The sequence below is a fragment of the Crinia signifera genome, chromosome 2 (genome assembly GCF_055691185.1).
Source record: "Crinia signifera chromosome 2, ASM5569118v1, whole genome shotgun sequence".
Taxonomy (NCBI): domain Eukaryota; kingdom Metazoa; phylum Chordata; class Amphibia; order Anura; family Myobatrachidae; genus Crinia; species Crinia signifera.
This window is the reverse complement of record NC_139218.1, coordinates 264,063,124-264,085,359: the sequence shown is the minus strand read 5'-3', so window position 1 is coordinate 264,085,359 and position 22,236 is coordinate 264,063,124. Positions and strand designations below refer to the sequence as shown.

The following is a 22,236-nucleotide window of genomic DNA, read 5'->3' as shown; positions in this document are numbered from 1 at the left end:
TATTTTTTGTTTGGTAGGCCCTAATGTCCCCTGATTGGTAATCCTCTATATCACGGCGGAATTTTCTACATTTGTTGTCTATCAGGGTCTGTTCAAATTTATTGATTCTATCAGTGATCAATGCATCTCGGTCTTTATACTCTCTTGTCTGGCTGTAGGGTTCTAATTTGGTCTTAAGAGCGTCAATTTTAGTTTCAATCAATTTGGTCTGTTGCATACGATACTCAATAACCAGCTCTAACAATGCCAAAGAACACTTATCTAGAGTTGAATCCCATTTATTTTGGAATTCCTGATCCCCATTAAACACTGAGGGCTTGGATAATCGAAGTCCCCTGGGGATCATCTTTTTTTCCAGGTATTTCCTCAGATTGTTACCATCCAGCCAATGTCTGGTCTCAATCTTGAGGAGATCCTCCAGGTCAAAAAAATCATCCTTAAGTTGAACTTCAGCTGAGTTAGTATTAACTTCGATGGGCTCATCCCACTTAGAAAGGAAAGTCTGTCTCCGAGATAATCGTTCATTAAAATTGAGGAAACAACTCATGACCGCAGCTCTGTTGACTTGTATACAGAAAAAAGGGGAGGGTAACAGCAGAAGCTGTTTAGAGCGCAGGTCGTGGTTGTTTGACTCAGGGTGAGCAGCTGCAACTTGGGACTAGTCAGGTCCCTAGTAAGAATGCAAAGAAAAGAGGGAGTTGTTGCAGCGCTCTCAAAATTTTAATGAGTGATTAATTATCAATAATCATAAAATTCAATAACAAATGACATATAATAAAATTATTAAAAAACAAATTAATAACAACGACAGGTGGACCAATTGATAAGTGGAAAATAGAACCTGCTCCGGTAGACAACCGATTGGAGGAAGGCACTGGAGTCCAAAAAGAAGTCCCAATTTATAATCCCAATAGGTCGCTGGAGGTGTCCCTGTCCAAATTTTGGAGGAATGTTGCTTGTAGGGATCCTCTCTAAAGTGCGAATTGATACAATGGGAAGAAGGGGCGGGTACTCCAATAAATGTTAACAAGCCGTGATCTTTTACCCCAATCCGGATTTGTGCGGGGAGGCTTTCGGATAAAAAGTGCTCTGTGCCAAAGAAATCATAAACTCCAAATAGATGTAAAAGCGGTTGTAAGGTCCCAGAAAGATTCAGCAGGAATGATGTAAAGTCCACATAGGATGGTCCAACCTGGTCACCAACGCGTTTCGCTGTCACTAGGGACAGCTTTATCAAGGTGACTGATGTTGGCTAACAGCCAGGTATATATACCACAATCAATTAATGAGGGTTGACCTCATGACATCACAGTGTTATAGGTCAAAGTAAAAAACTAGATGAATACAGTAACATGATGTTAAAAGAAAACTCGGAGACAGACTTTCACTAATTAAACCATAAAATTCATATCAGACTCATTGATTATAAACAGAATATACCCAGATAAACAAAGATAAAATTGTCGAGATGACCCTTGACCCGGATATAAATGTATTGTGCATGGGTCATATTCAGCTCTATAGCGTTTTATGCTAATACAAACCGTCACCCAGTTATATGTAGGGTGGGAGGTAAAGACATCCTAACTTGCTAAGAGGTAAGAACTAACCTTCTAAAAAACTTAGCGATCGTGTGGAGAATCGGGTTTGCCGCTTCTGACATTTGGGCGGAAGTGTGCACAGTATAATACACCCCCGTAGTGTCAATAAGCCGGTATATACATTCGTTACATCCGGCCTTTGACACGCATAAGGGGGAGAATGTATTCAGTACTTCCGGCTTGTTGGTACGCAAGCCGGAAGTCTATGGATTTGTACGCGATGTTTATAATGAGTTTAGACAATCATAGGGCTCAGTGGATGTGATTTCCATGGGCATGTGGAGGTACCCACCCGTTCGCTGGACCGCGAGTACAGGTGAGAATGCGTCCAACGTGTCCATTTTAACATAGGCTGGGATCCCGATATATCTCCCGCTACGTCATATCCGGTATGTCCGGTGATATTATCATTCCCCGGTCTAACTGACAGAACTCATTCATTAGAGACCCCAGGACTAAAGGGGGTAAGAAAATATTATATGGACAGTCAATTAGAGGGGGTACATAACAATAATTAATATAAAAATAAAAATAAAAAAATATATATATATATAAAAAAATATAAATAATAAACCAGAGAGAGGATTATAACAATAAAATATAATATTATATTGTGATGAGAAGAATTGGAGGTTGTAAAAATGTATACATAAAAATAATAAATAGTGATTTAAACACTTATTAGAAGTCACTTACATAATAATACAATATATATATATTTAATTAGTAAACAATAATCTGATCCGTACTACATTGTTATGGGATAGTTATGGAATAAATTGTATACACAATTACATGTGTCTTGTGTAAACCTACTACGGACAAAATAGTGTACCCATTCGGGTTCATAGAGGGCCCCGTACTATTATATCAAGGGGTTAAACACATAATACAAAATGTAAACGACATACACAAAAAATCCAACGTTAGTCCGAGTCCCCAGCAGCTGACTCGAAAACTATAGGACCGTATTTAATTCTAATGACTCGTTTAAACCTTTAGGAAAGAGGCAATCAAGTTTGAAGATCCAATAGATCTCCTGACGACATAGGATCTTGAATCTATCCCCTCCCCGTTTGGTGACATCAATATGTTCGAGGCCTACCACAGAGAGGTCTTTAGGATCACTATTGTGATTCTCAATGTAGTGTCGTGAAACGCTGTGGAGTAGATTTTTCTTGACAACATTTCTACGATGCTCCAGAAATCGAACACGTAGTGGCCTGGTAGTCCTCCCCACGTACTTGAGGCCGCAGCCACAGGTGAGGAGATAGATGACGTAATTAGTGTCACAGTTAATAAACCCCTTAATTGGTTTAGACATTCCGTCAAAAGAGATCTCAAGTGTTCTGTTCAAAAGGTGTCTACAGGTAATGCAGGAAGTACGCCCACATTTAAAGCAACCCTGCGTTTTTGGGGGGAGCCAAGTAGCCTGAGGTTCTTTAGTGCACTGTTCTTCTCTTAGAGCACTTGGGGCTAAAAGGGTTTTTAATGATTTATTTTTCTTAAAAATAAAGGATGGTTGGGATGGTAAGAGCTCACATAAGACCGGATCCTGTTTGAGAATGTTAAAGTTTTTTTGTATAATTTTCTTTATTTGGTTTGATTGATTATTATAAATTGAAATAAAGGATAAATTATTATAAGAATTCACACTGTTGTCTCTAATCTAGTCTGTCTCCGAGTTTTCTTTTAACATCATGTTACTGTATTCATCTAGTTTTTTACTTTGACCTATAACACTGTGATGTCATGAGGTCAACCCTCATTAATTGATTGTGGTATATATACCTGGCTGTTAGCCAACATCAGTCACCTTGATAAAGCTGTCCCTAGTGACAGCGAAACGCGTTGGTGACCAGGTTGGACCATCCTATGTGGACTTTACATCATTCCTGCTGAATCTTTCTGGGACCTTACAACCGCTTTTACATCTATTTGGAGTTTATGATTTCTTTGGCACAGAGCACTTTTTATCCGAAAGCCTCCCCGCACAAATCCGGATTGGGGTAAAAGATCACGGCTTGTTAACATTTATTGGAGTACCCGCCCCTTCTTCCCATTGTATCAATTCGCACTTTAGAGAGGATCCCTACAAGCAACATTCCTCCAAAATTTGGACAGGGACACCTCCAGCGACCTATTGGGATTATAAATTGGGACTTCTTTTTGGACTCCAGTGCCTTCCTCCAATCGGTTGTCTACCGGAGCAGGTTCTATTTTCCACTTATCAATTGGTCCACCTGTCGTTGTTATTAATTTGTTTTTTAATAATTTTATTATATGTCATTTGTTATTGAATTTTATGATTATTGATAATTAATCACTCATTAAAATTTTGAGAGCGCTGCAACAACTCCCTCTTTTCTTTGTTTTCATATACAAGGCTATAATGACTGAGTGATGTCGAAGCAACTTGCGTGATGACTTGAAGGCACCCCATTACATAGAAAGGTGCACTGTGCCCATTTTTCTGTGGACAGATTTTTCCTACTTCAAATCTGTGGGGTATATTTACTAAGGCACAGGATTTTAGAAACAGATTCTACTCATTTATTTAGCATGTTCTTGAAGATAATATCTAGAATCTGATTGCCATGACCAACATTTCCACTTCTTAAATTCCAAACTAATAAATGCTTCTGCTACATACAAGAGCAGACAAGAAGCTGGCAAAGAGCTAATGTAGTACCAATGCACAAAAGTGGAAGCAAGGAAGACAGAAGCAACTACCAACCAGTGAGCCTCACATGAGTAGTAGGGATATTGATGGAAACACTCTTAAAAGAAAGAGTTGTAGATTATCTCAAATCCAGCAATTTGCAGGATCCCAAATAACATGGATTTACTTGTAGGGGATGTCATACAAAGCTTATTGACAGGAATCACTGTTCACTTGAATTAAAGGCAATTAGGCAATGTAATAAAGCAATGAGGAAGGCAAGTCAGATGCTTTGTTGCATAGGGAGAGGAATTAGCAGCAGAAATAAATAAGTAATAATGCCATTGTATAGGTCATTGGTATGACCTCATTTAGAGTTCTGTGTTCAGTTCTGGAGGCCATATTTTCAGAAGAATATAAATACTTCAAAGACTGCACAAAGAAGGGCAACTAAAATGGTGTGTGGCCTACATCACAAAACTTACCCAGAATGACTAAAAAAAATCTCTATATGTGTAGTTTAGAGCAGAGAAGGGAAAGGGTTTTAACAAGGTCCAGAAGGAAAGGGTTAGAGGGAAACATTCTTCAAATCAAGAAAAGGTATTAGAACACAAGGACATGAACTGAAACCGGAGGGAGTTCAGGGGATATCTAAGGATATTACTTTACAGAAAGGGTAATGGACAAGTGCAATAGTCCAGAGGGAAAGTAATGTCCTGTTAATGGTGCACCAAGTTTTATTAAAAATTTACTTTTTTTTTTTAAAAAGTATAGCGGGGCCGAGCGGACTTTCTCGGGCAAAAGGCTTTGCAGAAATTATTCAGGACATGGGCCTCAAGGACATCTGGAGGGAAAGGCATAAGGAGGAACAACAATTCTCATGCTACTCCAATACATACGGATCCCTATCCAGAATAGATCTAGCCCTGGTGACAGGGGACTGGTCGCCACGAGTCCAGGAGGTGGAATATCTCACTAGGGGTATTTCTGACCACTCCCCATTATTGCTTAAAATAGATTTGAATGAAAAAAAGGGATATTCATACTGGAAATTCAACCCCTTTTGGCTTAATAAACTGGAAACAGGCGATAAACTAGAATCTACTTGGCTAGAATTTTTTGAAAATAACGAAGGGTCAGCCCCGGTAGGAATTACGTGGCATCCATGAGGGGGGGATTTGATTAGAGAAGTGGCCACCTTGAAAATCGCAGCTAAAAAGGAGGAAAAACAGTTAGAAGAAAGTTGCTATAAACTAGAACAGGAGTATATTCTAGATGATACAGATGAATGCGTGGACTAAGGCACAAAAAGCCTGGCTCAGCTGCTTGGAGGATAAAGTGATGCTTAAGGAGTTATTCACTTCCCATGTGAGGTATAAGGAGGGGGATAGACCGGGGAGTTTTATGGCGGCCCTAACGAAATCGGATAGTTCCAAAATGACTATAACCGAAATAGTAGATGAAGGAGGGAATAGCCTACATCAGACCCCAGATATAGTCGAGAGGTTTGTCCAATTCTATCACCAATTATATTCTTCACAACAGACACAATCCCCTGGGGAAACCCGTAAATATCTAGAAGGGATTGAGCATGTTGTTCTGGCCCCAGAGGCGAAGGATATGTTGGACAGCCCCCTGTCTCTGGCTGAGATAAAGGAAGCCATTGGGTCCATTTCCGGAGGGAAAGCACCGGGACTCGATGGGATCCCCCACGATCTATACAAGAAACATTGCGATTTCTTCTCCAATAGACTTCTCTCTTTGTTTAATGATATATATAGAACTAAGTCGGTACCCCAGTCTATGTAAGAAGCTTTGGTAATAAATATAATTAAAAAAGATAAAGATCCTAGGTTGGTGGAGTCTTACAGGCCCATTTCATTGCTGACCAGTGATACTAAGATATTGGGGAAGGTGCTGGCTACTAGATTAAACCGGGTGATAGGTGAGGTTGTCCACAAGGATCAATCCGGCTTTATACCCGGAAGGTCGACATCTTCCAACCTGTGGAAACTTCACCTGCACCTACAATATGGCCAAGAGAGCAAAATAAATGCTGCAGTAATTTCGTTAGACGCAGCGAAAGCTTTCGATTCTATTGAGTGGGGGTATCTCTGGTCAGCTCTGGAATGGGCAGGTATTGGCCCTAAATTTATTAATTGGGTGAAGCTTTTATACCAAACACCGGAAGTTAGGATCTCTGTTAATAATTATATATCCCCAAGCTTTGCAGTAAAAAGAGGCACACGCCAGGGGTGTCCACTGTCTCCTGGTCTATTCGCCATTGCGATGGAGCCTCTGGCGTGTCTGATTAGAAGTAGCCCCAAACTACAAGGCATGAATATCGGGACCTATGAAGATCGTATTTCCTTGTATGCTGACGATATATTACTATACGTTAACAACTACACTGAGGCAATTCCAGAAATAATGGAGGTACTGGACGGCTTTGGCAGCCATTCAGGACTTAAAATCAACTGGAACAAGTCCTGTGTTCTTCCCTTAAGGGATGTGAGTACAATAGACGGGGCAGTCCAGTCACCCCTGAAATGGGTGGACGAGTTTATATACTTAGGGATTAAGGTGTCCAGAGACACTACCAGATTTATATCGCTTAACCTGACCCCCCAAATTGAAAGTATAAAGGCCAAAACCCGCTCATGGGGGAAACTTCCTCTATCCATGTCTGGAAGAGTTAATCTAATAAAGATGACTTTACTTCCTAAAATTTTATATATCCTACAGAATACGCCAGTATATATACCTGTGAAATACTTCAGGATCATAGAAAGTTTAATTTCCTCCCTAATCTGGGGTAATAAGAGAGCAAGGCTCAAGCTAAAAACGTTAACTAAGAGGAAAGAGGAAGGAGGCTTGGCCCTCCCGGACTTCCGGGGTTATTATCATGCAGCCCAGCTGGCACAGCTGAAAAGCTGGACCCAGAATGGAAACTCGAATGAATTAGTGGTAGAATTAGTTGGTCAATTAAATCCAGGGACCGACCCACTCGGACTGCTGCTGAGCGGACAGTTAAGACAACACTGGCCCCCAATAATAAAACAACAATTAATGATATGGAAACAAACAGAAAGAAAATTGGGGAGCCGTAGTGTAGACCTTGAAACCCCACTGTTCAACACCCCGGGACTGAGGGAACTAAAGCAACTACCGGGCAGGAAAGTATGGGGGGGAATAGGTCTTAGGAAAGTGGGACAATTATTCAAAGATGGAGTTTTTAGAACATTTCAATCCCTCAAGTTAGAATTCCACCTCCCCAATAATTACTGGTATAGATATCTACAACTGCGACATGCATGTGACAAACAGTTCGGTAGTAGTACTCCCAATTTAAGTAACTCACTGACCAGGGATTTACTGAAAAAATGTCCGGGCAGGCACGAAGTTACCTTCCTCTATAGGAAATTAAACCAGGATACACACAATGATAGCTTAATAAATCTCAAGTTAAAATGGGAAGTAGATGTGGGAAGGATATCGGAGGAAGATTGGAAACGTGCAATTAGGGAGATATGGAAGGCAACGAGCCAGGTCAAATACCAACAGGTCCAATTCTATATAATACATAGGGTCTACCTAACACCTATTCGTTTATACAAGTACGGGGGTAGAGGAGATACGAGATGCCCAAAGTGCTTGGACTCCGAAGGGACTTTCTGGCACCTTTTATGGTCTTGTCCAAGGATACAAACATTTTGGACAGAAGTAATAAATGTGATGACCTCTAAGGGCATAGAGAGATCCCACTGCTCCCCATTAGTATGCATTTTATCAAGTGGATTCAATCCACGTTTCCAAAGTGACAAAAAACAGTTTATGATTAACCTATGTACTCTTGCAAAAGTTTGCATAGCTCAAAAGTGGATGGCGAAAGAAGGACCCGAAATTGCAGTATGGAAAAACCTAGTAAAGACTACCATAAAACATGAAAAATATGTGTACGCAGCAAGAGGGCTAGAGGAAAAATTCCATCAAATTTGGGACAGATGGGACAGACAGATATGATTGTGATACGGAATTAATAAAGGGAAATGGTAACCTAACTGGGTGGGTTGGGGGGGGGGGGGATAGGGTAGTACAGGGATGGAAAAAGGAGAGCGGATCAACCAAATACAAATACAGTAAAGTTTCTACCTGGCTAGAAGATTATCTGACTGCACTCCCGCGATTAGAATATAATTAGTTAGTAATCACGAAATTATCTTTGCTCAGGGCACTAATTTAATTTTAAATTTAAAATAATCACTAATTTAATGTTTATGGATGTATAAGAGGTAATTTATTTAGTTAGAAGACACTACACAATATTGTTGGCCCCTCCCATTTTAAGAAGCACAAAAATAATTAAGTGTTCACCTATTTAAGATAATATCTCAGAAATGTCACTCAGATCCTTTAAATTTGCTTTTAATTGCACATAAAAAACTAGAACACTTTTATAGTATATACTGCACGTAAAGTAGAGAATAAGGGGGAGAGGGAAGAAAAGGGAGCTCTGGTCATGTAAACTTGAGTAGCATATCCCCGGCTTTATATTAGCACAGGTAATATACATTTATTTAAATTAAACTACTTGTATTTATCTGTATGTACATATGCTGCTGGAGAATAATGTTTGTCAATGAATTGTATTGGTTGAATCCTGATGTTTTATTTGGGAATTATGTAAAAACTCAATAAAATACAATATAAATTAAAAAAAAAAAATTTACTTTTTTAAACATCAGATAAAGTCTGCGAAATTTTAAATACAAACATACAACATATAATAGTGAAAAATGATGGTACAGGTGTTTAATATGAAGGGGGCAGGAAGGTGGCACACTAGGATTCATTTTTCTGTTACAGTACAGATGTGTCACATTACCAGTATAATAACGTAAATAAGTCAGGTAATAGGATTTCAGTATTCAGTGCGCAATGTTTTCACAGTATGCCCCTAATAGTACCCACTTATATAAGGTTAGCACAATAAAGTGTATTTTCCTATAGTCCGGCGGTACTCTAAATTAACGTGTTAATAACAGATTAGCCACAGATATAGCTTGCATGGACTTGTATTAAATACATCTCTTCCTCTGTGGGGTATGCAATGTCAATAATAAGTGTCTTAACATTGTAGGTATAGCTGTGGGTCTCCCATTGCGGGCCCATACGTGGGAGAACCCAACTGAGGGTAGCGCCTGCAGATGCTTGTCAGTCACTAGTGCCGGAGTAGCGTTCACAGTGCTGGGCAGTCAGAGGTACAGGTACAAGGTGGGGGTTAACGCTGCACGGAGTGAATCCTGCTGCCCTGACCAGGTCACCGAACTGGTAAGCACACAATCAGTAAATCACAATAAGAAAAATTATAAAGTGTCCTTATGCCAGATTTGCCCATGTACCACTAGCCGGCACGCGCTTCGCAGATTAGCTTCTTCAGGGCCAACCCAACCCGGAATCGGACATGATTTATATACCCTAATAGGTATTCGTTTGTCCAATCTGCTCTATATCTTTTCATGTCCATCCGTCGCACACCTCCAGTTTATACCTACTCCATGAAACACATGGGGGTCCTAATCTCTATACATTAGTCCTGTGCGATCGGCATCCCTCCTTTCCTCCCCAAGTGCAATAGTCTCCCATCAGAGGTGGTAGAGACTAAGACAGTAGAACAATTTAAACATGCATGAGATAGACAGAATATTCTTACAAAGATATAAGGATCAAATAGGGTTTGAGGTAACAATATGGTTAGATAGGCCAAATGGTTATTATCTGCCTTCAAATTCTATGTTTACCATGATGCAATAACAATTGTATTTATATCCATTTCATATCAAATTTGCTTGGCCATGTGCATACATGCATTATTTTAATGTATTTGCTACTATCTCAAATGAGACAGTTCCACTAAACTTGCAATACCCCTAAAATTGCCGTATCCACACCATTATATTCACTAGCCAATCTAACCCCACTGAACATAGTCCTGCATTTCGCCACAGAATCAGAAACTCTGCTGCAGTTATTCTGCATTTAACGTGGAGCGCCATGACCTATACAGTTACAGCATAGGGAACAGAATGACGCTTTCACCATGTGGTGGGGTAAAATAGTGAATATTCCCCTTTTCAGCAATCCTATGGGTATATTAACTAAAGGTCGATTTTCATTCATTATTTAAAGTTGTTGAAAATTTCAGTACATGTGGTTTTAGCTCATGAAACACAACCTGGATTTAGATTTAGTTTACATCTATGTAAATCAACCTTTAGCATATATACCCTCTAGTATTATTTGAAAGAAACACCTTGTAGTACCAGCAATTTGTGCTGTCCGTATGATCATATACACCTATCTCACATTTTACAAAAATGTTCTATACTCTTTTAATATACACGTGAATTGGTAACAGGGACAAATACCCAGCTCCTACTGTCATAGAGAGTTTGGGGAAAAGGTCTAAATTTACTAAAAAGCGGTTTGACAGCGGTTATGCTAATTTACTAAGGTCAAAACCAGCACCAAACAATCCCATATTGCTGAGTTGCCAAAGTAATGGAATTTTGTGAGAAATCCGATCAACCTGGTTTTGCCTTGTAAATTATTGCTGCTTTACAAAAAATTGGACAGACTCACACAAACCCCGTACCCCCAACAACTCAGAGGCTTATGCACTCTCTCAGATTTTTCAGCCATTGTAAGTTTCTTTTTCATATTAAATGCAAAACGTAGAATAGATAAAAAACTTTAAACTGTATTTACAACAGCGCCTGTGACCAGCGGCTTCCCCTGGCAGAGAGTCTCGTTTTTTTCAGCGACCATCTCTGGTCGCTGATGAAACAGGGACACCGAGCAATATGTTGCTCAGCGATCATATTGCTCCGTGTGCACGGAACTTTAGCTACACATCATTTGCCTACTCTCCTTGAAGTTCCAGGCGAGGGATACATTTTGAGCAGTTCTCTGAAACCCCCAGAAATGTAGCCCCGGCTTCAACTGCACAATGCTACACATAGCTTCACTGCATAGAAGGAGGCAGGTTAGAAATTAATAAGTTACCCAGGTCCTTTAACTGGACCTACTTTTCCATAATCTACCCGAGGAAGATAAATGTAGCCAAGTATGCTGTAGGTAGACAAAGAAAAAGATGAATCAGTTTATTCATCTCAGTTCAAGCCTAAAGCCAATCAATGTTGTAATTAGACTACCAGTTAGACTGGACTAATTGAAAGTGTGGACAAACTCTCATCTGATTTACAACATTGGGTCGCATGAAAATGTAATGCATTATACAAAGTACACCGTGGATGCATTCTCTCCAGACAGGCTGGTGCCAGATTTAATTTGAAAGTTATCAGTTTTCATAGAAAGGTAACCAAGAGTGGCAGGGAATTAGATCTCAGACATTTCCTTTCAGCTAAATTTTTTTTTTTTTGTGGAGCTACGGAGCTGGGGGTCCAATTCTGTCAGTACTGAGGGGCATCAAGTAAATAAAAAATATCCCATTGGCTATATACTGTTGATTAATTTGTTGAAACAATAATGAACTGGGTTCCTATTAATACGTTTTTAATCAGATTGGTTGTGCAACACGTTCAGCCCAATGGTATATTCAGGCAGAAAAAATTATCACACCAAAAACATTTGCATAAAAAAAAATATATAGTATTTACTCATAATTTATAACGGAAGAATATAAATTTTGATAAACAAATTGAAATAATTAAAGTTGGTACGGGAAAATGTACCACACAACATTATAAATCACAGGGGCTTGAGGTGACATTATAATATTTTGTCTGAGTTTTTTCTATGCTAAGTTCTGCTAATGGACACTGATGATCTAATGCAGTATACTGTGTATACCAGTGGAAGCTTCACAGGGATTGCAGCACAGTCCAAAATTCTACTAGGGGAGCCACACCCACTGCCAATGAGTCAGTTTGGAATGGCAGTTGGTGGGGCTCCCCTATTTGTATTTTGGACTGTGCTGCAGCTCCTCCTCTGGAGCCGACTCTGCTGTATACTATTAAATAAAATAAAAGGTACTTGTGTAGTTTCACGGCAGCACTTCCCTGCGGATCACATCGTATGCAAATCACATGCAAAAAAGGATCCACCAATTGCTCTACCATCCAGTGATTGATGAATGTCTTTTTTGTCTTTATCCTTTAGGGATCATTATTTGTATTTTGTGTGATAAGTAGAGACAGGATTATATGCATTTGCATATTTGCATATGCATTTACATATTTTGCCCATTCTCACTGGTTATTGCATATTTTACCTAAAATCTAGTGATGCTGCATATTTTATGCCCTGCCCCCTTTCCACCCGTGAGTCACAGCACTGCTTTGCCCTGCTGCTGCTGGCGAGGTAGTGGTAGAGTGTGCAGGCTGGGGCAATATGTGCGCAGTGTGGGGAACCTTGGATGTACTATATGTCTGACACTGCTCTAGGCTGCCAATCCATGTTGATAAATGTCAGTCAGGGCGGATGCCATTACGAAGCTCCTGAACCTTTGCCTGCCCCTGGCCTTGGACTTTACACCAAAAGACAGACTTCTGCAGCAGAGGAGGCGGGCAGAAGGGTTGTGACATCACGTGGCGTGGAGGAAATGCTGTGTCACAGTGAGCATGCTGCGCAGGGAGGAAGCCTTCCACTGTGCCACCCTCACACGCTATACTGACATTTGATCCATCGGCGCTGGAGATGAGGGTCCGTGTAGTTGATGCAAGAAGAGCTTTGGACGCTGCAGTATGCTGTAGCAGCCAGGAAGAAAAAAAATCCTGTGTATAGCACTAGACATCTGCAGATGCTGTGGGCCTATTTTTGAGGTTTATTTGCAACTAATTGTATGCTGATTTTTAAATAAATAAGTTAAAAATTACTTTTTTGATTATTTAATGTAGCATATTTTAACACTTTTCATGCATATTTTATAGTATTTTTCATGCATATTTGCATGCATATTTCAAGCTTTTTATGTTGCATATAATCCTGTCTCTAGTGATAACCAATAGTAGGTCTTTGGGTCAGTTATGGCCTTTTCTGCCTTTTGTATCATATCTTCTAATTATATATAATTTTGCTCAGAGAAATATAAATATTATAACATTCTCAGATGTTAAAGGTTTTTTATTTCTAAAGGAAACCCCAGTTTCAAAATACATTGTAATTCTTGTTGCTATTTTATGAAGACACTTGCTGTAATTTGGTCTTTCTGTAAATGGAATGAACTCACATAGCAACCATGGTATGTGAATATGAGCTTGGAGATTTTTTTTCCTATGTTGTTTTGCACAGCTGCATGAAAGGTAAGCAATTGTCTAAGACGTGACTAAACTACATATTTATGGGATGTTGATTGCTGGAAAAAAGCACAGTTTAAAGATAGTCATAAAACTCAAAGCATTGTAATGATAAAGGACATACAACTGCCATTAGAAACTATGCAATATTGGCATTAACCTGCAATTTAAATCGACAATAATAATCTGGTATTTCGGAGACATGCAAGCTATTAACAGTTTGTGGCAATTAACCATACATTAAATGGACATGGTGAATAGCAATAATAGAACATTAACCCTTTGAGTGCCAACATATCTGTGAGAAATGTGCAAAATATCTGCTAAAAATGCCAGCGTCGCTCACATTTGACAAATAAAATCAGATAAAAAATGTTGTGCAAAAAAAGATATTTCCTATATAAGGTAAACATTACTGGGGAAATTTAATAGGATGAGAGATTCAGAAAGTGAGAGATTTGGTAAGAAATCTCCAGTTGTTTGAGAGCGGCAATCATTTACACTGCGTAACCAGTTTGATTTTGAAGTCTAAATGATTACCGCAGCTTTTCACACCTTTTGACAAATTCACATGGCACTCAAAGGGTTAATGGAAATAAATCCACTCATTAAGCGAGGTGTAAGTTACACTTACCTCTCCTTCATCTAACTCTGCAAATGCTACCGCTTTATCCTGCGACAATCTGTCCAAGTCAGCTTTATGAGACAGTCCTCTTTGTAAGGGGACGAGCAGGTTAAACTCTGTTGCTAATTTTAGTTTAGGAGACTCATTTGGTGTCTGGTCTTGACCATCCATTGGACGCACATACGCGGTTGGCTTTTGTTGGACAGGATTCAGTTTAGAGCCGATGGAGGAAGGAAAGTTCTGCTTGGAACGTGAACTATTATTATTTTTGTTACAGGTCTTCTCTTTCATGGAAAAATCCAATTCTAAATTGCAATTTGAATGTGTCATCTGCATATTGAGAGGTTTATCCAACTTGCAAGATAATACACTAAGATGATGGTCATTAGAATTAGCAGTTGTGGATGATGTTGGGCTTATCACATACTTTTTGCTTTTCTCTGTATTATGTTTTTGGTGTCCACATTTAAAGTCATTAAGAGAAGAACCAGTTTTTCTTTGGTCAGTTTTGTCTAATAGGTTTGGCCCCCCAGAGGCATTTCCAGTTTTTTGCCAGTTCATGGTAGCTCTGCTGTTCAACTTTACAGAGTTATGTCCAGGTGTGACACGAGTCTGTACACTACGACAAAGGGAGTAATGGCTTTCTGTGATGTTCTGATGGAAATGTTCCTCTGCTCTCCCAACAAGTGTATTGCCCTCTTCAGTTTTCGGAATGCCAACTAGATGACTTTGGTTGGATCTCTCAGTCAACAGATCATTCATCTCATCATAGCTTCCAAGTGTACTTTGGACACGTGTTGAAAGCTCATCTCCTTTACTAGTCTGAAAAGAAACAAACAAACAAAAAGAGGGAATTCAATATATTTCCACAACTTCAAAATATATAAAAATAAATTTACACAGTAAGGGCATTTTTGATACTGCGCGTGTGAAAATCCCTACATACTGGGGCAAGCATTACACTGTCTTATGGGTGTATTATGTTAGTGCAAGGTGTATATTGATGAACTGGTTGTTATTCTGACTGAGATTCTGCACTTAGCACTGGGCTAGTAAAAGTTTTGATGGTGCGAAGGTAGCAGCATTAGTATAATGTGCACATGTGACTACAGCAGAAGATGCTAAACTGGTTGCAGCAGCATACAACTCAGAAACAGACCCTGAAAGTGCCTTGCTTTTACACCAGTGGATGGCGCATGACTCCATGCTGGACCACACCGCTCGGCAGCGCAGTTGTAAAGTAGACTCTTGCACTGTGCAGGTCTTGGGGAAGAGTGCATTTGTGCCATTTACTGTAAAAGTCTCTACTGCACATTCAAAAATATTCAGGATAATGGCTTTTTATAATGTTCTCAGTGATATTCGCCACACCAGACTCATTATAGAGATGCCCCCATTATAGAGATGCCCCCATTTACTGTAAAAGTCTCTACTGCACATTCAAAAATATTCAGGATAATGGCTTTTTATAATGTTCTCAGTGATATTCGCCACACCAGACTCATTATAGAGATGCCCCCATACATACAGACTCATTATAGAGATGCACCCATTATAGAGATGCCCACATACATACTCCACCATCATTCAGGAACCCCAATACTGCAACATTAATAAAGTCACATAGAGTTATGCTGTGTACACACGGTACAATCCACCATAAGATTTTGACTATATAGTCATGCAGATCACACAGGTTTTTTCCCTTGCGATCCCGATGCCCGCTCCCTTGGCAGCACAAATCGAAACCCAGATAGACAGTGCAGCAATGACTATATAGTGCAAATCGAATGTAGATAGCTTGAATTGTATGTAAATAGTACATACTTAGCAAAGATTGCATAGCAATCAAATCTTAAATCAAATAGCAAGGGAATCTCACCGTGTGTACAACCCATGAGAATATACCTCTTACGAGTGATTACAAAGTAGAGATGGCCATAAACTATTGATAGTTTCCAAGCATCAATGGCCAACTAATGATGGGGAAACAAATAGTGTGTTTTTTTTTCTTCCGGGTATGGGGCATTGCCCCACAGCTGGTTGTCCACTAAGCCCCGCCACCAGTTTTGATTGGAGCGGCCCTGCCAGCACCTACTGGTGGTGACCATTGAGGGGTGCAAACCATCGATGGACAGACCACCGATGGCCATCCATAGTACATATGAATATGGAAAACCATGCATTTGCTGTGCTATATGAAATTTATGCGTGCCCTTTTTGTGTTTGTGCATGCTTTTATGTTTATATCATTTATTTTTAGAGACTTAAGTATATAAACCTAAGAACTCGTTTTGCTTTCATTTAGAGAGAATGGATTGTATCTTTTTATTTGTATTTCTGAGTATGTTTCTAATTTCTAAATGTTGCATGTTTTTCATTTTTACCCTTATCTATTTCCATCAATCCAAGGAAGTAGCTAAATCATTTGTAAGTAGTTACAGGATTTAGAGAATGGCAAATTATTTCTCATAGCAAACAGTGATTTAATAAATATGAGGACATGGGCAGAATAATAGTACCTCCACCTCCACAGGATCCCCTTGTCTACTTTTTTTTACTTTACCTATGGTCCCACCCCCATTTTTCACCCTTCTGTAGCGCTGAATGTGCACAGCGCCTACTCCCAACTGCCCCCCCCCGCCGCAGGACACTGGCGGCCTGGGGGGGGGGGTCGTCCCCAAAAACCAGGACATTTCCGCAGAAAGAGGGACAGTTGGGAGGTATGGTAATGTTTTAGTGATTTGGGCTGTATTTACTATAGGGACAGTTAAAGCACAAGAGTAACCTTGATAAAATAAACAATGCTGCAAAAGAATACTAAAGGGAGAAACATGCAGCACAAAAAAGTGGCTCAGCAAACCCATGTAAAGATTCTGAACACCAGTCTTGTACGTGGTTTTTGAATGGTGTCATCATGGGCTGCTTAGGGAAGCAAGATAAAATAAATAAACATTAAATATCTTCTGAGAACTTTGGTGAGTGTAGCCACCAACCCCAGCAAGCCCAAGTGGTGTGGATTGTAGTGGCTCAAAGAAATACTAGACTCTTGCTCTACTAGGAACTTGCTCAAGTAAGGATCAGAATGTTCTGATGCTATCGAAAATGTATTCCTCTCTTGATGTGGAGGCATATCTTTTAGTCTATGTAAGGACCACCCAAAGACTTAGCTGGTAACCAGAATTATAGGCATAGAAAATGGCACCAAGCTTGACTGCAAAAGCTAAGTGGGCTTATGCTGATTTCACAGAGGAACAAAGTTTGTATAGGGAACCTTAGCCGCATTGTAGATCCTAGGCAAAGCAATTTACTAGGGCCTCTACATATCCAGTCACAGTAATAAATGAAACAATTCATAAATTACCCCTTCTGCAGTCCCATGCAGTCTCTCCAAATGCCTCCATACATTGACTGTATGGAAGCATTTGGAGAAAATGCATTCACCAATCAGCTTGCTGTCAGCCATTTACTATATGGCTGTAGGTTGGAAAGCTGGTAGAGATGCTTCCTCACCGCTGTGATTGTACAGTAATTCAAAATCAAAGCAGCAATGCGGCATTCTCTACTGGCACAATGTAGTAACCTGTTTAGGAAGGTTTTTTTGGGCTGGAGAGGTGCCTCCACCGTCAGGCATGGAATGGCACAAAGCTCCCAAGGTTTCTTTTTTAATTCACATAATACCAGGACACTAAGATAAGTCTTACCCCCCAGTTCTGATTGGCTAGATGCCCATCCGGTCACAGAGCTGGGGTGCCCATCGGTGAATGAAACCATTGATGGTTTCCTTGTGAATGTTTCCCTGTTATATACCATCCTTGATTAACCCACTGATGGCTCCCCTTATTTCCCCTTATTCTGATGGAAGCTGGCAATCCACAGCTGTACTGTCACCCATGTCATACTTGCAGGTTGAGGTGCAGCAACATTGTTGAATCTGCCCAGGATAATATGGCTATTTACAGTGCATTACCAATTCAATTACTCTGTATTACCCGAGCATCAATAAGCCCAAGATCAGGAAAAGGGACTCCTTGATGGCTGGCGATGTGGTCACTGTGTATGATTGATAGCCAGGGAGCTAGAACCTTAAAGGCCACTTAATGACAATTTATATTTAGTTACCATGCTGGACATTTCAAATGTTAATGGCCCATACTTGCACATGCGCCAGACCGGTACTGCACATGTGCAATATGGGTCCTGCACCCTTGGACGCAGAAGGGCTGCAGATTAAAAATGTCTGCAGCTACTTGGGGAAGGGGTGTAGAGATGACTTCCTGGCCTCTTGGAAAGAGCTGCTGCAGCTGGCTTGCGTGACCTCCATTCAGTCTCATGTGATCCAATGCTGTGTTCTTGTACACAGCACTGGATCACACATGCATGCAAGACGCCTCCTGCTGCACTACCATATGCCAGCATCACGGCGGGATACAGTCATTAGGTTGACAGGGCTTAGGTCAACACCTGAATTAGGTCCATATGGCTAAGGTCGACAGGGTCAGAGGGACAACACAAGCATTAGGTTTACAATAGGAAGGTAGACATGATACTTTAGAGCAGAGAAGGGAAAGGGGGGACATGATAGAAACTTTCAAATATATCAAGGGTTTTAACAAGGTACAGGTGGGAGACATGCTTCACAGGAAGAGGAGCAACAGAACACGAGGACATGCACTGAAACTAGAGGGAGGAAGATTCAGGGGAAATGTGAGGAAGAATTACTTCACAGAAAGAGTAGTAGATAAGTGGAATAGCCTCCCATCAGAGGTGGTAGACGCAAATACAGTAGTACAATTTAAACATGCTTGGGATAGGCATATTGATATCCTTACAAAAAAATAAGGCTCAAATATGGTTTGAGGTAACATGTTTAAAAAAGGGGCAGACTAGATGGGCCAAGTGGTTCTTATCTGCCGTCAAATTCTATGTTTCTATGTTTATATGATTTTTGCACGTTATTTTCTGAGCCAACATGTGCCGACAGGCGGTATTTCCTACCATACACTATGGTGTGGTGGGAGAATAAAAAAAAGTGTAGATGGAAAGTCCAGCGAGCCACGGTGTCCATGTCGACTATGTAGACATTCAGGACAAAAAACCTTTAAAAACTCATGTCGAACTATCGACTGTCGACCTTCCCATTGTAAACCTAATGCTTGCATCAACCTTCCAACCCTGTAAACCTTAGTCATGTCAACCTATTTCAAGTGTTGACCTTCAGTGGTCAACCCAATGCATGTTGACCTTCATGCAGTTGACCCTATGACCCATACCCAAGCAATGCACCCTCATACCTCATCTTAGTAATGCAGTGTGGAGAAGGCCTAACATTATACTGCACTGCGGCAAGAGCGCACCTTTTTGTCGATTCTATATACAACTCAGGTACAATAGGATTCACTTTTTATTAAATGGAATTATCCGGTAAAATTCACAAGATTTACAAAAAATCCATAAAGAAGCAGTCTGCAATTTTCCTTTGTACACATAGAAAAACAAGGTTTTATTTTAAATTAATCCATGTCAGACCAAGCAACAGACACCTACAATTCTGTAGACATATAGTGAGCTGAGGGAAATCATGTATTGCTTACCTACAATTCTGTAACCTGAACTATTTGCAAGAGTTTGGATGTACGTACTTAAAAATAGGTCAACACAACCTTTACGTCTAGCACATTCTGTTCAGTTCCAATTATGCAAATTACAATTAAAAAAAGTGACTTTATAGAAGTCAAGAAGTCCCATGAGCTGACAAGCTGCACAAATATAACATTGCTTGCACATGTCATTTCATAGAAAATATATATTTTTTAATTTTTTATATATATATATATATATATATATATATATATAGACTTGAAAGGACAGCGGCGGCACTCGGAGACTGGTACAAAGTGATTTTAATCAACGCATCAAACTGTGCAAAAAGACCGACGTTTCGGGGAAGAACCCCGTTTTCAAGGTGCAGAAGTGACAAAAAACAGTGGTAAGACTCTTACCTTTATCAGGTAGGAGAGGGCAGAGGCGGGAGCCCGTCACCTGCGTCCGTGGCCGGCGAGTCGCCGGAAGTGATGCTGGCTCTCCTTCCGGTTCTTCCGTCCGGCTCACGCAACGTCTGGTTACCAAGGCAACCTGCATGTAAACAAATACAAAAGTGACTGACGTGCATACATTGGTTAAAAGCAAGGAACATTAGAAAACAAGTAGCGTACCGACTTGTCACAAACAGCGTACTAGGCTGCTGAATATACTCCTGATTAATACACAATACTGCGGGGACAGTGGTTTAACATTATGGGCCGGACAAACGTCATGGGATCATGCTGCGCTGACACATATGTCATTAAGGCTGGTCAGGCCCTGTATTGCTACTGTTATGTTAATATAGAGGTGACAAGATATGGCTGGTGGGCAGAGGTTATTGGCCCAGTAAGCGCTAAGTTGGGAATGCTTTGCGGTGCGCAATAAATCATGGATGTTTTTTTGGGGGGTGTGACAGTGGCTGACGGGTACATATGTCCTATCTAGGATGCAGTCCAAAGTAAGGTGCAAGGTGGCGTTGGCCATAGGATAGGGTCAATACACAAAGTCCTTCAGAAGACATTCCAGGGCATCCTTTCATTAAGTCCCCGAGGGACTACCGTGCCCAGCTTGAATATCCAACGGGCCTCCATTTGTAACAGCCTGGAATTTCTGTCGCCTCCCCGGCGTAGTAACGGAACGTGGTCGATTATCACGTGTCGCAGGTCACTCAGTTTGTGGTTCTCTTCGGCAAAGTGCCTGGCTACTGGATGCTCAGACACCTTCCCCTTGATTTTGTTTAGTATCGCCGCTTTGATTGTGGAGCGATGCATCGCGGCTCGGTCCTTGAAGGGCCTAGTCGTTTTGCCGACATAGCCCTTTTTGCATGGGCATGTCAGCAGATAGACTATATGTGAGGTGCTGCATGTTACCACATGGTGTATCTTGAAGGTGCCTGGTGCTGAGGAGATTTGAAAGGTGGAGCCTGTGTCCATGTACTGACACGTTGTGCACTTCACACATTTGTAACACCCGGGCTTTCTGGTGAGGAACGTGGCCCCAGATTGAGTGGGAGTGCTGTTAGTGAACCCGGTGATGTCTGTGTGGACGATCATGTCCTTTATGCTTCTCCCCCTGGTGAAGCAGGTCATCGGCCTCTTGTTTTTATAACATGTCAGACTTGGATCGGTGCTCACTATGGGCCAAAGAGCCCTTGTGGCTCTTGGTATGACAGGGCTTGAGGTGGAATATCTGCTGGTCCAGGCCACCACGTCTTTCTGGGACCTAGACTTGGATTCCAGCAGTGTTTGTCTGGGAATCTGTGACACTTCCGCCTTTTGTCGCTCCAAGATGCTTTTGTCATACCCTCTATCAGCAAACCTGTGAACTACAGTGTTAAGAGCCTCTTCCAGTTTCTGGGGATTGCTGGTAATACGAGCGCTGCGGATTAGTTGCGATTTCGCCAATCCCACTTTTAGAGCTTTGGGATGGTGGCTTGAGGCTCTGAGGAGTGTGTTTTTATTGGTAGGTTTATAGTATACCTCAGTGTGAAGTCCCCCGGCCTCTATGTTCACCAGCACATCCAGATAATTAATGGCTGCAGGCTCCACCTGCGATGTCACTCTGATGGGTGACTCCCTCAAGTTGATAAAGTGGATAAGTTCATCCAAACTCTTTCTGTCGCCCCGCCACAAGATGAAGACGTCGTCTATGTAGCGACAATATAATAGTATCCGTTCGGCCCATACCATCTTCGAGAAAAACATCAGTTGTTCCTCCTGGAGCATAAATACGTTGGCGTACGATGGAGAGACATTGCTCCCCATCGCACACCCACTCTTTTGAAGGTAATACGACCCATCAAAGAGGAAATAGTTCCTTCTAAGGATTAGCTCCAGTAGGTCCAGAAAAAGGTCTATGTCAAGTGCCAGTTCTGTTTCCTTCATGAGGAATGCCCTCATGGCCTGTAGGCCCTCTTGGTGTGGGATCGCCGTATAGAGGCTACAT

At 40.9% G+C, this 22,236-nt stretch overlaps 1 protein-coding gene across 5 annotated transcripts in view; it reads right to left on the bottom strand.

Moving 5' to 3' along the window:
- AFF3 (ALF transcription elongation factor 3) overlaps positions 1–22,236 on the bottom strand; it is a 361,456-nt gene that overhangs the window by 232,628 nt on the left and 106,592 nt on the right. For 2 of the 5 annotated variants that reach the window (XM_083168505.1, XM_083168506.1), the window contains exon 3: positions 14,215–15,027. The exons of 2 other annotated variants lie outside the window; for them this stretch is intronic. In XM_083168505.1, the coding sequence (XP_083024631.1) occupies positions 14,215–15,027 (813 nt within the window). Of the gene's footprint in view, positions 1–14,214; positions 15,028–20,207; positions 20,341–22,236 lie in introns of all 5 variants that reach the window. One more of the 5 variants, XM_083168507.1, reaches the window with a different exon arrangement.